The sequence below is a fragment of the Mobula hypostoma genome, chromosome 15, assembly GCF_963921235.1.
Source record: "Mobula hypostoma chromosome 15, sMobHyp1.1, whole genome shotgun sequence".
NCBI classification, from domain to species: domain Eukaryota; kingdom Metazoa; phylum Chordata; class Chondrichthyes; order Myliobatiformes; family Myliobatidae; genus Mobula; species Mobula hypostoma.
In genome coordinates this window covers 45,517,728-45,535,258 of record NC_086111.1, presented here as the reverse complement: position 1 = coordinate 45,535,258, position 17,531 = coordinate 45,517,728, and the positions used below count along the sequence as shown (strand labels likewise).

The following is a 17,531-nucleotide window of genomic DNA, read 5'->3' as shown; positions in this document are numbered from 1 at the left end:
GATTTTACCAATCCTATTGTAGTTAGACATTCTTTCCTAAGTATTCAAAACCCCTTGCAATCAACTACTTGCAAAGCCTGCCACTGTGCTTTCAGTGACTGCTGTCGACATTTCCCCATCTCCTCAACCGAAAAGGAACATGGGAAAACCCCAACCTACAGATTCCCCTCCAAGCCAAGTACCAACTTGACTTGAAATTAATTGCTGGTACTTCATCCATGCCGGGTCAAAAAGCTGGTAATTCCTTCCCAAAAGTACTGTGGTTCAAGAACATAAGAAATAGTGGCCGGACAGGGACATCTTGCCTTTGAAGCCATCTCCCATAGAAGAAATCTCACTGTCACCTTCTTGACAGCATTTGGTGCAGGCAATAATGCTAACCTTGCCAGTTATGCACATATCCCCAAAATGAACATAAAATCTCTCACCATTTAAATAGTAACCTACTTTCCTGTTTTTCTGGTCAAATAGGTAACAAAATTTCCTCAGGTTATTTTGCATCTGCCACTTTTTTCACACTTATTAAACTTGACCAAAGGTATCTCCTCATAAGTCACCATTCCACCAGGTTTCATGTCATTAGAAATATTATATTTGATTTCCTATTTCAGATTATTGAAATATTGTGTGAATAGCTGGAGCTCGTTCAATAGTTACTATGATATTGCACTAGACAGCAAATGTCACCCTGAGTAAGACCCATTTACTCCTATTCTGTTTCCTGTCAATCAATAAATTTTAGATCTCTGGAATGCAAACTACCGGAAGCTGAGAATTCATTGGTTTTAAATTTGACTAAATTTCTCCTGTACTATCTTTTTATTAATATTACTGAAGGAAAATGGAAGTCTAAACATCCATCACTTCTACCAATTGGTGCAACAGAAATTTGAAGGCAGAAGGAGGTTAGAAGGAGGAGGAAAAGAGGAGGAGGAGGAGGAGAAGATGGCAGCGTGACGGCAGTGCGCGCGGCCACTTCAGCAGTGATGTCTGTTATCTGTCAAGTAGGGGACCGTGCACAATTCTGATTTGGTGGATATGGATGAGAGAGTACGGAGGAACATCTGGAAAACTTCTGAAATGCTCGCTTTGCTGCTGCATAACCGGAATCTCTGGAGCAGAAGACCCCGAAATACTAGGCTTTGCTTGTTTCAGCGGCCGGGGCGAGGTCGAAGGCACTCGGGAGGCTGTATTAGAGAGGCTGGTCGGAGGCTCGAAGTTTTTGGATGGATGGACTCAGTGTCAGCTGTTTCCAAGGCATCGGCAAGTTGATGGTGCCTGGAGGTTTATGGCAGGGAGTTTCTCCCTTTTGCCGCCTGCTATCGGGGACTCGGGAGTCGATCAACTCGGGGACTTTTGAGACTTTATTTACCAGGCCCATGGTTTGTTCTTCATCAAATTATGGTATTGCTTTGCACTGCTGTAACTATATGTTATAATTATGTGGTTCTGTCAGTGTTAGTCTTTGGTTTGTCCTGTGTTCTGTGATATCACTCCGGAGAAGCATTGTATCATTTCTTAATGCACGTATGCATTTCTAAATGACAATAAAAGAGGACTGAGTGTTCTCATAATCTAAAGTTTAAGGTAACTTTGAAAGAATTAAAGGGAGGGAGAGGATTACGATGGGACATTTCACTACTATAAACCTATTTAAGAAGAGTATGTAACTTCCTCTCAGATGGATTAATTTATGTGAAATGCATTAAAAAGAAATCAAATGAGTTCTTGTCACTCATAAGAACTCTAGTAGAGCCCTGATGGGTCTAATGAACAACAGCTGTATTGTAATAGATCAAATGTTTTTTATATGTGTTTATGCAAAAATCCTTTTGTTAAAAATAGCTATATGGCATTGATATTCTAAGCTCATGAGAGTGAATGCACACGGTCATGACTTAATCATGACCCTGCAAATAATATTTTCTTTCTGATCATATTGACTTTCCATCTGCTGCATATTCTCCACCTAACTCCTTCTTCCTGTAAAATAATCATAGCTGCCTATGCAAACAAAAAATTACAAACAATCAGCATAGTCAATGAATAAAAATTATTCTCAAAAATATGAAAGCTAAATGATAACATTAAAATGTACCTGTCCCCATGGACCAACTTGCCATGCTGCACACTCCTGTTGTTGACAAGCTTGGGCCGACTCTGGTTTTGTGGCAGAATTACAAAACCCATTATCCAATTTTTCTTCTCCAACTTGGCACCAAGTTTGACGATGCTTGAATCCCTTCCCACATGTCACTAAGCACTGCAATTGACATGAATTTAAACAGCATGTACTTTTCCCACTCAAATTTCTTTATATTGGAATAGGCAAGTAATAAGCAATACGTTTTTCTTGATTTTTTTTTCTATCTGAATAATTTTCCATCATGAGGTAAGTGTTGTGAAAGATGCAAGCCAAATATATATCTGTAATTTGTTATACCTTTACTGTCCTCCAATTACAGTGTTGTGTCAAATATACTAAATATTAAACTTCAAGTTGCAAGTGATAACAAATAATCATGCCCCTTCCCTTTAAAACATTTGGATAGCTAATGGATAGGCCTGAAATGGCATGACATTAAATTGTAATTAACTATAACAACAGGCTGAGGCTTTATAAGGCATTGGTCAGACCACACTTGAAGTAGTGTGAGTAGTTTTGGGCCCCTTATCTAAGAAAGGATGTGTTAGCTTTGGAGAAGGTCCAGAGAAGGTTCACAAGAACAATGCCAGAATTAAACGGCTAATGTATGAGAAGCATTTGATGGCTCTGGGCCTGTACTTGCTGGAGATTAGAAGAATGGTGGGGCGATGGTGGACCTCATTAAATATAGAAAGGCCAAGATGTCGAGAGGGTATTTCCTATAGTAGGCGAGTCCAGGACCAACGAGCACAGCCTCAGAATAGAAGGATGTCCCTTTAGAACAGAGATGAGGAGAAATTTCTTTATTCAGAAGGGAGCAAATGTGTGGATTCAATTGCCCCAGACAGCTGTGGAGGTCAAGTCACTGTGCATGTTTATAGCAGAGGTTGATTGGTCCTTGATTATTAAGGTGTCGAAGGATACAGGGAGAAGATAGGAGAATGGCCTTGAGAGCAATAATAAATCAGTCATGATGGAATGATGATGCTCACCCAGTGAACTGAATGGCCTAATTCTGTTCTGATGTCAGACGGCTGGCTGATGGTCTTAACAGAAAAGAGTTGAGCAACCAATATGGCATGTCATATTTTTTCATATTTCTTCAGGTCTCTTAAAGAGAGCTTTTGGCCCTTTGAATTGAAGCTGCCCCTCAGGGCAATAACTACATTCTCCCATTTATTTCCCTACAATCTATTCTGCTGCATATTTCCATTAACATATCTAATCCTCCCTCCAGCCACTCATTATAGGGGTAATTTACAATTAAGCTATGAACTAGCACATCTTTAGGAAAAAAAAACTGGAGCATCACAGCAATATCCACAGGAGAATACGTGAACTCCACTCAGGTAACAGTAGAGGTCAGGATCGAATTTGGGCTACTGGAACTGTCTGGTAGCTGAACTTCCCACAGTAATACTGTACAGTATTGTATAACATACGAGCTGATTTCCTGAAAGCATAAATGAAGTTGTGCATTCTGATATATATAAGTAAATGTATTAACTGTTTATCCCTTAGTGAGTCAGGCAACATGGAAACATTTTTAAAATGACCTTTTGCACATTGTGCTGCTAAATTGTGTAACATTTTCTTCAGTAATATCTTTCAAAATCTATGAAACATTGCTACTATGATGTTTGAATTGTAGAGCTTATTGACTGCTATCATCTTATACCAATAATGTATCATCAGCAATAGATTTCCAATACCATCACATCAAGGGTATCTGTAACCTGTATAAGTTTTAAATGCATGGAATTCATTGTCTAACATTCTATTGCCACTCCTGTGATCTACTGCAGACCATCCCTGGATATTATAATACAAAAAAGAATGGTAATGCCTAGAGGTAATGAGTTATCTGCTGGAGCCATGCAATATATCACGTTATTTCCAAGATGAGCCTCTGCTGGGTTCATCTGGATCAAGCAGGTGAGTTGGGGCAGGATATTTACCCACAGGTGCACCGCACATCAAATATGTTCTGTATCAGGTGCCCAGCAGGGGGCCCCAAAAGAAAACGTATAAATGCAACTAGCTGTGTGACCACAGCAAAATTCAGCACAGTAACATTTTGTTATACTTTTGTAGAAATCAACTTATACGAAAGTTCCAGAAATGTTATATTTAAAAAAAAGAGTTTTATTTTCTGTTTTCCAAATAAAATGTCAAGAAGGAAATGCAACTAACCTCTGACCATTCACCTGTTTTCCACACTGGACAAGTATATTCATTACATCGCTGGATTATCATCTTTTCTTGCTGACTGCATTTGTTATCTCCAAGAACTGTCCCCATAGCATTCACACAAACTGCATTTCGCCTTCTCGTACCACCACCACAACTCTTGGAACACTTTATACAAATAAACAAATCAATTAACTTTATTTTATAATTGTTAATGTTGTATAATGCTACTATTTTTTAATTTTGTAGGGAAAATGCATTCTACTAAAAATAATTTTGGGCTGTACTTTGCAAGGAATTGATGATAGCTTCCAAGTTGAAATCCCGATGTTGCAATCACTGCTTTTCATCCTATTGAGTCAAAGGGCCCTTTCTTGAGCTCTTCCCTTCTCTGTTCTATGTTCCAGAAGAACTCTGACACAGGATTCCAAGTTGACACAGGCAGTGAAACTTGAAACTACTTTAATTCGCTGCTAATAACAGTGGTATTAGTTACAGAGGCTCTTTAACTATTTTGGAATATTTTACAATTTTCATGTTCAGCTTTGAGTTGCTTGCAATCATTTTTTAAAGTTTCTCATCGTCTTTTCCCATGTCTATTCTATCCCTTTCACAATCGCGTATAAGCACACACAATTGATAAGGTTGCAAAAGACTGAAAACATTAAGGAACCAGCAGCTCTCTACCACATCCTGTGGTGGCTTGGATTACTCCTGGTACAGAGTTAAAGCTTCTTGTCAATGACTGTGAATCTTGGTCCAGCTTCTTTTTTCATTTTGTATGTATTTCAGAATCATAATCTGGTACACTTACAGTTTTGGTATAACTAACACATAGTTATAGAGCCATATAGCACAGAAGTAGATCCTTTGGCCCAACTGGGTCAATCCTAGATTCCTATCTAAGCTGCTTATTTGCCCATGTTTAGTTAATTTCCCTCTAATCCTTTCCTACCCAGGTACCGGTTCAAGTGACTTATAAATGTTGTTAATGACCCTGCCCCAATTACTCCCTCTGGAAGCTCAGTTCATTTACTGACCACCCCCAGGTGTAAAGGTTGCCCTACTGGTTCCTATTAAATCACTCATTTCTCGTCTTGAACCTACATTGTCTAGTTCTTGATTTCCCTTACCATGGGAAAACGACTGCACATTGACCCCATAATGCCTTGTACATTCTCATCTAAACTGTTAATATGATGACAAATAGTAATGGGCCTAACACCGACTCCTAGGAAACATTACTAGTCTTGAATCTCCAGTCTCGAAAACTATTTTCTACCATCACCCTATGCTTCCTACCATCTTGTCAATTCTGTATCCAGAGCAACACACATAAAATGCTGGAGGAACTCAGCAAGTCAGCCATCATCTTTGAAAATGAACAAACAGCTGATGTTTTAGGCCCAGGAAAGAAGAAAGAGGAAGACACCAGACGCCAAGCTTGCAGGGAGGGGAGGCAGGATAGCTAGGTGATAGGGGAAACCAGGCAGGTAGGAAGAGTAAAGGGCTGGAGAAAGAGGGATCACATTGGAGAGAAAAGTGGACCATAGGAGAAAGTGAGGGAGGAGGGGCTCCAGGGGGAGGTGATTGGCAGGTGCGAAGAGGGAAGAGGCCAGAGTGGGGAATAGAAGAAGATGGGAGGGGAGGAAAAGCTTTTTTACTGGAATGAGAAATTGATATTCATGCCATCAGGTAGGAGGAAGAAGGATGAGTCCAGTTGCTCTTTTCTGTGTATTTATTGTCTTACTATTAATAAAAGTATAACAAATACAGACTGAAATAAATGAATACTTTGGAAAACTCATCAAAATTATTATATTATCTTTTAAAAAGACAACTGAAAAATAACAGAATTTCTAACTGGTATTGTTATTGTAATTGTCTACTATCCACATGCAGAGTTGTTCACCAGGTCTGTGATTTTTCAAAACTTATCACTCAACGTCATATGTTCACACAATCATCTAGCTGGCACCAAGCCGGAATGAGACGTTTTCTGTGAAAACATCTCACTACTCTCAGGTCATATAAAATAATCATTTGCTGTTTCATTTGGCAATAAAGCTAATCAATATATCTCTATTTATTGTGGTGGATTTAAAGAATTGAGTGATGGCACTGTATGCCGCATAGCAACACAATTTTTGTGAGTGAAATCTACCTTGAGCAAATGTGTCAGAGGTTCACCACCCCTGTCCCTAGCACACACTAAAGTCAGCTCAACTTCCACAAATACATTTTATTTGCACAACATCATCTTTATGAAATAATATTTAACAGCATTTTCCTTGGGGAAGTGCAAGTTTTATCTGACGGTAGATATGACAGTGTCATCATTGCAAATAATTGATATATTTTGATTTTGTATTTGTAAATAAAGTAAAGACATTTAAACATATAACCATATAACAATTACAGCACAGAAACAGGCCATCTCAGCCCTTCTAGTCTGTGCCGAACTCTTACTCTCACTCAGTCCCACTGACCTGCACTCAGCCCATAACCCTCCATTCCTTTCCTGTCCATATAGCTATCCAATTTAACTTCAAACGACAACATCAATCCTGCCTCAACCACTTCTGCTGGAAGCTTGTTCCACACAGCTACCACTGTCTGAGTAAAGAAGTTTCCCCTCGTGTTACCCCTAAACTTTTCCCTTTAATTCCCCACTCATATCCTCTTGTTTGAATCTCCCCCACTCTCAAAGGAAAAAGCCTATCCACGTCAACTCTATCTATCCCCCTCATAATTTTAAGTACCTCTATCAAGCCCCCCCTCAACCTTCTACGTTCCAAAGAATAAAGACCCAACTTGTTCAACCTTTCTCTGTAACTTAGGAGATGAAACCCAGGTAACATTCTAGAAAATCTTCGCTGTACTCTCTCAATTTTGTTGACATCTTTCCTATAATTCGGTGACCAGAACTGTACACAATACTCCAAATTTGGCCTTACCAATGCCTTGTACAATTTCAACATTACATCCCAACCCCTATACTCAATGCTCTGATTTATAAAGACCAGCATACCAAAAGCTTTCTTCACCACTCTACCCACATGAGATTCCACCTTCAGGGAACTAGGCACCATTATTCCTAGATCCCTCTGTTCTACTGCATTCTTCAATGCCCTACCATTTACCATGTATGTCCTATTTTGATTAGTCCTACCAAAATATTGCACCTCACATTTATCAGCATTAAACTCCATCTGCCATCTTTCAGCCACTCTTTTAACTGGCCTAATTCTCTCTGCAAGCTTTGAAAACCTACTGCATTATCCACAAGTCCACCTATCTTAGTATCATCTGCATACTTACTAATACAATTTACCACCCCATCATCCAGATTAATAATATATATGACAAACAACACTGGACCCAGTACAGATCCCTGAGGCACACCACTAGTCACCAGCCTCCAATCTGACAAACAGTTATCCACCACTACTCTCTGGCGTCTCCCATCCAGCCGCTGCTGAATCCACTTTACTACTTCAATATTAATGCCTAACGATTGAACCTTCCTAACTAACCTTCCATGTGGAAACTTGTCAATGGCCTTATTGAAGTCCATATAGACAACATCCACTGCTTTACCCTCGTCAACTTTCATAGTAACCTCTTCAAAAAATTCGGTAAGATTTGTCAAACATGACTTTCCATGCACAAGTCCATGTTGACTGTTTCTAATCAGACCCTGTCTATCCAGATAATTATATATATATTCCATCAATTTGAATACTTTCCATCAATTTACCCACCACTGATGTCAAACTCACAGGCTGACAATTGCTAGGTTTATTCTTAGAACCCTTTTTATAAAATTCTATAAAATTTGCACAATTTTATAAAATAATTATGCTTCTATATGTCATTGATTCTTTTCTCATAATTACTCATTAGAAATATTGTCAATATTCTCCAAAAAGAGTGTTTTAGGAAATGACTCACCTCAGACCATGATGAATACTGCCATCCTCCTGCATTACAATCACCACGGCATGCCTCCTTATTATCTGGTTTTGCTTGATAGCTGCAGTACCTCTCATCTATTTTTTCTGTCTTCCCATCTGATCTACTATATTTTGCACAGTAGATGTCCAAATTCCGATAGCCAGGCCCACACTGGGCTGTACATTCACTTTTTCTAGCAATATGCCATCTGTTCCAGAGTAAGCAGTGCATTTTATTAATTAGCTTGGAGCGAATGTATTACCATTAGGGTAAAATAATATGCTGGACATTCTTTGAAAAGTATCCTGCTTATTATTTTTGTACATTTGCAGCTGATAGAAATAATTGCTTAGAGTATTTATTTATCACAGTTGTTATACTGTATGAAGGATGTGATTAAGTTAGATAAAGTGCAGGAAAGATTCACAAGGCTAGGACTGGAGGGTTTTGAGTTATCAGGAAAGACTGAACAGGATGGAACTGTTCTCCCTGGGCAAAGGAGGCTAAGGAGGTTTTTAAAATTCGGAGGGGTATAAATGAGATGGAAGGTGACAGGCTTTTCCTCTAGGGTAGGGAATCTAAAAGCAAAGGGCACATCTTGGCAAAGGTAAAAGGGAAAAGATTTAAAGATGATCCAAGAGACTACCTTTCACACAAAAGGTGGTGGGTATATGAAATGAGTGTGCAGAGGCAAAAACAATCACAACGTGTAAAAGATTTTTGAACAGTCATATGAATGTCTGAAAGGTTTAGCTGGATAAGGGACAAACAAAGCAAAATGAGACTAGTTCGAGTAGGCACCTTAGTCAGCACAGATGAGTAGGGTTGAAGAACCTATTCCCATGCTATATACTGTTAATCTATGGTTCTGCACAGTGTGCAGAAAATATAAGCTATTTTCAGTAGTGGACAGTCTGCTGAGAGGCAGCTCAACTTTAAGTTGTGGTTGTGTGTTGAGGTTCAGCACAAAACCTCAGATGCTACTTCATTACAGTTCTGAGGTGCCACCTTTCTGGTAAATCCTTTAAACTAAGACCTATGTGGCTTCTCTGATTGTCCGGACATTCCTATTTTCACAACCAACGTCACTAAGTAGACTATACGGTGCTTGCTCCACTGCAGTTTTGCTAATTGCAAATCGACTGCTAAATTTCTTACATTACGTCAATGTCACTAATTCAAAAGCATTTAATTGGCTGTGAACAATTGTGGGTTCTCCAGAGATCTATAAAGATACTACATTATGCAGATATTTCTTCTTTAAGAAGTTTACTCTGCCATACTGCATTTACTGCTGATTGATCTACCAGCACAGGAATATTACAGTAGGGCCTTATGATTTAAATTCTTCACAAAGGCCTTTACTTGCTTTGTGCAGGATTGATAACCAAACATTTTAAAGTCCCATGTGAAAAATGGGTTATACATGCCTCAGGGACATTGTGCTGGGACCACGCAGTTTTCAACGATAGGAGATTACAAAACACAGGACAATTACACTGTATGATATAAAAATCTCCTTTCATCATGTCATCAGGGGCAATAAGGGGAGGGAAAAGAACTGAGTTTTGAGAAACGCTGGAGATAGTGCTGTGAGTGTGAAAATAGATGACAATTGTTGTCAATGCCCAGACAACTATTATAAAGGGAAGTTTGAAACTGTACAACCATATAGACACTAACAATAAGGATTCTATCATAGGTTATGTACCTGTGCCATTTTAGTGGCACACGTCTGGATAGGTGTGCACAATAGGCAAATGGTGAATTTTGTAAGCTAAGCTGTTTTAACAGGAAATGTAAAGTATCAATATTTTGTACCGTATTTCACATTCTGTATTGCATGATTCAGTAATTGGAGCTGGACGGGGAATTTGATCGCATCTTTGATCAGAGACAACCAACCGATCACTTTCTCTGGTACAAATAGGTCTTCTCTTCCTCTCACCTGTTTAAACACAAGTTGACGTTAGAGAATAATGATGTAACGTGCTGTAAGGTTTCACTGTTAATGTAATGGTTTCTCTGTACCAGTAATGTTTGGGTTATGACTAGAGATAACGGGGGCTTTGAAATGTGTGCCATCCAATGAGAGGCATGTTGTTTCTTTCTAGTGAGACTGAGAGAAGGGATTTGTGGTAGTTTGTAGGCAAGAGATAAAGAGAGAAGATGCGAATGGAGGGGGTTGGTAGACCGCCAGACGGAGTGGACATGAGCGAGGCTCCAAGGGTCAGCGACACCGTGATGGAACCGTGAGCTTCTGTTTCATGAGAAGGGGCCCTTTTCCTTTTTTGTTTCATTACTAACCATATAGTCAAATTAAGAATTATAAAGCTCAAATGGTTAATTGCATATTGTGTACTGTTTGTTATTTTGTGGCACGGATTTGTAACGGGAACACATCTTGCAGCATCCACCCAAAGAAGATTTCCTAAGTTTGGCCAGGCCGGGGGCTGTCTTCCCCTAGATTAAGCCGCTAGCCAGACCTGAGGGTTACAATGATAACTGTTTATGACAGCTCGCTTAGAAAAATCTTATCAGCACAATTTCAAACTATTAATTAGCAAAATAAGTTACTAACGGGCAGGAATGTTGGTTTGCTTTACAGATATTTTGAAGAGAATTATGGAGCATCTTACCTTGGCAAAGTCTGTTGCAATCCTGCCAAGGACCAAACTGATCCCAAAAATAACGTTGTGCCTTATCTTCAATTGGAATGTTGAATGAATATCGCACATCGGGATTGTATAGATTTCCCACGGACAAAACCTTACATGAAAAGTGCAATATTAAAAAAACTAATCAACTTTTGTGGAAGGAAATCTACAACAGGAAATAATATTTTGAGCAAAGGTTAAACATGCATATTAAGTTACCTGAACTATTAGCTCTTCTTCAATCCGATCGGTACAGTTGATTCTTTCCACTCCATTATCTGACCCACTATATTCAATTACAGCTCCTTTGACTTTAATTTCCCTTTTAAACATGCTCACCACAAAATCTCCATTTAAAAGGAATTCTCCTCGACTGTTAGCCAAAGCTGAGAAAAGAAAAAGTAAATTTATCTATAAAAGGCAAAAAAGTCCCCTAATTATTTCCAGCATGTATTATGTAAGCATATTCAGAGTATGATGCTAATAGTTTAAGTTTTGAGATATAATTGTTATCTTCTTCACCATTCCTCAGTCAGATGCTTTACCTGATTAAAAATGGGGAACAGAGAGTTAACAATGCCTGTGGGATTTGAAAGCTTTTTGCCTGAATGCCTTGAAACCATAATGGCCTGTGAACCAGTAACTTATTGCACAACTTCACACATAAGTGATTATTTACACTATTTCCTGAGTTGGTTTTTTCATTATTTCATTTCCACTTCTTTCATCTAGACCCTATCAATCAACTGACATTTTAAAAAGCAGAGCATAATGAATAAAATAGACTTATTATTTATTATTTGCTTGGACAGTGAAAATTGGAAAATTCTGGACAAGAAGCTACTTTATCTGAACGTAGCATTTTGAACTGCAGCTCAAAACTAAATGACTACATCAGTAAGCAATTACTCAGATGCAGTCAAGTGTTTTTAAGCATTATAATCGAAGTACAGTTGTTTAACTCTGTATTACCAATCAAGCCTATGCAATATGTAGGGCAGAAAGCAGAGCACCTCAGGAAGACATGATCTGTCACATTCCTTTGAGAAGCACTGTAAATCTTTTATAACCAAGAACATAAAATGAATACACACAGTTTACTCAGCTCAATAAATATTGTGCAAGATAAACATTAGATTTTTGCATGACTTTTATCCCTTTAAGTGGTTATACCAAGTTTACTTTTTGAAAGTTATTTCTCAGAATGTGAGCTTTCCTGGCCCATGCTCGCACAACGTTACGCATCACATATACATGCTCAATATACCGTGGACAAAGAGAGCCAACACCATCTAGCCATTGGCATAAATCATATACCATTGCTAAAGTGAAGAAATCAAAAGGCTCTGTTCAGATCCCTTTACTCTGTGATTGAGTATTCTTAGGCATTTAAACCAGATTTAGCAATTGGCAGTGAAGCATTTGATGTCTGAAACAATAGAGTGAGTGCTGTTATCAGTCACATCAAGGGAGTGAGGGAACAGGAACCCTGCAGTATGAAAGAAAATGTGGGAACTGGAAATCCAGTATGTGAAAGAGAGTGTGGGAAATGGAGTCCCGGTGTGTGGGAATATGGGAACCAGAGATCCAGGGTATAAAAACGAGGGCGAGAAATGAGGACCTGGTGCGCGAAAAGGAGTGTGACATTATGGACTCTGGTGTGTGAAAGAGCTCACAAGACTTAACACCCAGTTAGGAGACTACTGGTTTTTCCAACTTGTTGGATAGGGGATTTTGGAAGCTTTACTCTATATTGGTCAGGTATTGGAAGATATTCTATGAAGAATGCAGAAAAAGAGCATCAGGCCCACGGTGATTTCTACCCAAAGAGACTTTCCAGTCTTTATCTGCACTACTTCTAAATGGATGTCAGTAACCACCCACAATGTGCAATCAAGAAGCTGGGATTGATTTCAGCAACTTATAGCATACCTGGAAAACAAATCAAAATCATGTTTGCATCACTATAATGTTTTTGCAGAGGAAGCAGATCAAATATATATTAATATGCTCAAACCATCCAGCCATCAATGATGCAACTATACTCACACTAACAAAGAACTCAAGCTAATTTCCTATTTGAGTATTGTACAACGTCACATCCACCACAGGATTTCGCCAACTTTGAAAGCATTTAAGTCAATGGAGGGACATATATTCATGGAGGGATAGCAGTTGAAAAAACATGAGGTTCCCATTTGCAACTCATTGGGAAAAAGCAAAGTAATGAGAAAAGGTCCAATACCACCGAATAAGAAAAATGCACAGATGTGTGATAGTGCAATTTACAGAAATAATGAAAGATAACATTGATTTACATGGAGGAAAATATGAATAATTCAACCCAAATGATTACATGGAAAAACGGAAGTATGAAGAACTTATTCCAGAGTTGGACACGGAGTACAAGTGAACTGAATTGGGAATCCACATATTCTTCGGATCAAGAAATAACTAACATGCCAGAAACCCAAACAGGGTTAAGAAGGCAGAATATTTAAGATGCCAGTCAATGGAATGAACCAATAAGTATTATACGTTTGCCCAAAATAGATGTTCTCAATTTAAACTCCTTAGTTGCTATCTAATACTCTCATAATTTGCTCTTCTCCAGTTTAAAGTTCCTGGCAATGTCCCTACTTTTTGGCAGAAAAAATAAACGGGCAGACTCTTATCTAAATGGGGAAAGAATTCAAAGTTCTGCGATGCAACGGGACTTGGGAGTCCTCGTACAGGATACCCTTAAAGTTAACCTCCAGGTTGAGTCAGTAGTGAAGAAGGCGAATGCAATGTTGGTATTCATTTCTAGAGGAATAGAGTATAGGAGCAGGAATGTGATGTTGAGGCTCTATAAGGCGCTGGTGAGACTTCACTTGGAGTACTGTGGGCAGTTTTGGTCTCCTTATTTAAGAAAGGATGTGCTGACGTTGGAGAGGGTACAGAGAAGATTCACTAGAATGATTCCGGGAATGAGAGGGTTAACATATAAGAAACGTTTGTCCGCTCTTGGACTGTATTCCTTGGAGTTTAGAAGAATGAGGGGAGACCTCATAGAAACATTTCAAATGTTGAAAGGCATGGACAGAGTGGATGTGGCAAAGTTGTTTCCCATGAAGGGGGAGTACGAGAGGGCATGACTTAAGGATTGAAGGGCGCCTATTCAGAACAGAAATGCGAAGAAATTTTTTTTGTCAGAGGCTGGTGAATCTATGGAATTTGTTGCCACGGGCAGCAGTGGAGGCCAAGTCATTGGGTGTATTTAAGGCAGAGATTGATAGGTATCTGAGTAGCCAGGGCATCAAAGGTTATGGTGAGAAGGCGGGGGAGTGGGACTAAATGGGAGAATGGATCAGCTCATGATAAAATGGTGGAGCAGACTCGATGGGCCGAATGGCCGACTTCTGCTCCTTTGACTTATGGTCTACTTACTCTACCCTATAGCTATCTTAAAGCTTATGAAGTTGTAGTCAGTCACTACATAACTGTTCTCCCATTGAAAGACCAGTCACATAGCCAAGCTCATTTCCCAATATTACATCCAGTATTGCACCTTCTCTGTTAGGTATCAACATACTGATTTAAGAAACCAGGTGGATGCACCTAATAAATTCTGCCCTGAAACTTCTTGCTTGCTCTCTGCAGTCACCTGATGAGGTAACTGTAGTCTTTGGCCAGGAGCAGATGTCGTCAGGTGGTGCCCAACCTTCATAGAGTATTTTGACCCTAAACCACTACACTCTTCAGTTGATGGTCTGCAGTTGTAGCCAGGTCACTGCCCATCTGCTCCTGATTTACAACTCAACTCCTCTCGCCTGCCCCATATCTAGCAAGAGGCTCTTTCTGCTTCCTCCCTATTTCCCAAGTCTACGTTAAGGAAGTTGAAGTTACCCATAATAACAACCTCCAGTAGGTTGCCTCTCCAACAGTATCCAAAGCAGTATACTTATTATTGAGGGGAACAGCCACAAGAATACCCTGCATTGGCTGCCTATTCCCTTTCTCTCTCCTGACTGTCATCCAGCTACATGCCTCCGGCAACTTAAGGGTGATTGTTTCCCTGTAGCTCCCATCTATCATTTCTTCATTCTTCCATATGAGCTGAAGGTGATCGAGCTGCAGCTCCAGTTCTCTAACATGGTCTCTAAGGAGCTGCAGCCCGGTGCAGCTCATGCAGATGTAGTTAACAAAGAGACTGTAGATCCCTCAGATTTCCCACATCTCATTCAAACAACATACCACCAACCTTGGACCCATTGTTACATAGCTAGGATGCCTAAGACTTTTGCACAGTACTGTAGTAATTTTATGTATTGCACTATACTGCTGCTGCAAAAAAAAAAACAAATTTAATGACATATGTGAGTGATGATAAACCTGATTTTGATATGGGTCTCTGTTGTGGATGAGAGAGGGAAGGGGGAAAGAAGAGGGGAACCATGGTTACAAAAGGGGAAGGGAGAGGGGAAGCAGCGGGAAGCACTAGTGAAACATTCTGTAATGATCATAAACCAATTGTTTAGAATCAAATTAACTTGCCTGGTGTCTCAGGGCTGGGTGTGTCTATACCCAAACCACACCCCATTCCTGATACTCCATCTCTGCCACCTGTGTCACCACACCCCTCCTGCCGCACTCCACCCTCACCATTGGCAATATCCTTTGCTCCCGCCAGATTTACAAACCCGCTCTCCACTCCAGGTTGACAAATACAGTATTAGGCACATTAGATATATATATATATATATACACGAGTCCAAGACATTTGCACAGTACTGTACTTGGACCATCCGCCTATTCTTGCCTAAGCCTCTTAAACTAAAGCCTGAACACTCTTAACAATGGACCACTGCACAGCGGGATTAACTTCACTCACCCTGACACTGAACTGATTCCACAACCTATGGGCTCACTTTTAAGGACTCTAGAACCAGCGTTCCTGATGTTTATTGCTGATTTATTATTATTAGTTTTTTTTCTCTTTTCTTTTTGTACTTGCACAGATTATTGTCTTTTGAACATTGGTTGCTTGTCTGTCTCTGTCGAGTGTGGTTTTTCATTGATACTATTGTGTTTCTTCCTATGTAATATGAATGCCCTCAAGAAAATGAATCTCAGGGTAGGATATGGTGACATATACAATATGTTCTTGGATAATGAATTTACTGTGAACCTTGAACTGTTGCTTTTACACCATTCCCTAATCTGCCTGCATATCTGCTTCTCAACATCCAGGTGGCTATAATCTCATCAGAGGGATTGAACCTTTCTCAGTTTTGAATTCTACCCATAAAGCCTCAGTAGCTAAGCCCTCCATTTTGTCCCCTCTGAGTGTAGCTGTGATATTGATCCTGATTAACAGTGTAACTAACCTCACCCCACTACTCTAATTTTTCTGAAATATCAAACACCAGTATATCAAGCAACTAATCCTGTCCGTCTCTCAACCAAATCTTTGTAATTGTGATGTAATGATGCAATGGTAGGGTAACAAATATAAGTTTATGTTGTAGATAGTCTTTATTAAAGGTTTAACACATCTTCTGAAGCTCCTGGTTTCTCAAATATATTTCATGCAATACTCAATAACCATGCAAAAATTATAGTTATATAGACAACCTCTCTCTGCACCCTATAGTTATTTTATATCACTTTTTAAAATACATTGCAACAACATTATAATATATTTAAATATTTAAAGATGTATGTCTATCTGGTTTGCAAGTTTGAGTATTCAATTATCAATAAATAGATTCAAAATTACTTAAATGATAAATTTGCACAGAGCTCTGATTGACGTTAGGTCATGCATTCTCAGACATTGTTGGAGAATTCCAGTTCATTTCCATTTGTTTTCAACAGTTAAAACACGAAATGTACTTGACATTTTGCAACAATTAAAACCTTTGCAATGTTTAGTGTCACTGGTGGAATCTATCTTTTCACATTTTGCTGGAGATTCAGCTAACTGCTTAATTTATAATGCACTGAATAATTCATCCTGAAATAAGTCAAGACTGTGAAATTACATAGGTCCTAAATGAGACTTTTATAGACATGTGTAACTAGGTCCCAATGAATGAGTAGCAACAAAACCAGTGGATGAATTTATATATTGTATGGGTAGCTGAAAATTGGTCAAATAATTCCGAGAAACTCCCAGCCTTAGGGTTAATGATTTATAGGTTCAACAAGGTTTTGCTCTTCCTTTGGTGAAAAGCCAGCTGTATGTCTTCATTGGCAATATGGGGCTTGTAATCCAATGTGATATTAGGCATAGTGAGTGTTTCTATGTATTTTCCACTAATGGACAAAATAAATTTATGGATGTCTGTAAAAATACATTGGAACCCATTTGTTATGTGGGGATGGATGTACAGATGTGTGTAGCCATGTACCACATTCTCTACTTTCAGGCAGCATTTCTATATATTTCTGCTGCCTTTAAATGGTGTCAGATATGAAGCATTCTAGTCCTGCCATCTAGCTGTACAGGGAATAGACTGACTGTCTGCCTGGAGGAACACAGACAGGTATATGCTTGGCATGATTGGAATTCCAGGGTGGGTTTATCCCTATTTACA

The 17,531-nt window shown here is 39.1% G+C and overlaps 1 protein-coding gene across 4 annotated transcripts in view; it reads right to left on the bottom strand.

Annotated features, from left to right (window-relative positions):
* The window catches only part of adamts9 (ADAM metallopeptidase with thrombospondin type 1 motif, 9), a 266,041-nt gene that overhangs the window by 153,496 nt on the left and 95,014 nt on the right, over positions 1 to 17,531 (bottom strand). For 3 of the 4 annotated variants that reach the window (XM_063067960.1, XM_063067963.1, XM_063067962.1), the window contains 6 exons: positions 11,170 to 11,336; positions 10,933 to 11,062; positions 10,115 to 10,241; positions 8,291 to 8,501; positions 4,340 to 4,504; positions 2,099 to 2,263 (listed from right to left, as the gene is read on the bottom strand). In XM_063067960.1, coding sequence (XP_062924030.1) covers positions 2,099 to 2,263; positions 4,340 to 4,504; positions 8,291 to 8,501; positions 10,115 to 10,241; positions 10,933 to 11,062; positions 11,170 to 11,336 — 965 coding nt within the window. The remainder of the gene's footprint in view (positions 1 to 2,098; positions 2,264 to 4,339; positions 4,505 to 8,290; positions 8,502 to 10,114; positions 10,242 to 10,932; positions 11,063 to 11,169; positions 11,337 to 17,531) is intronic. The other variant, XM_063067961.1, reaches the window with a different exon arrangement.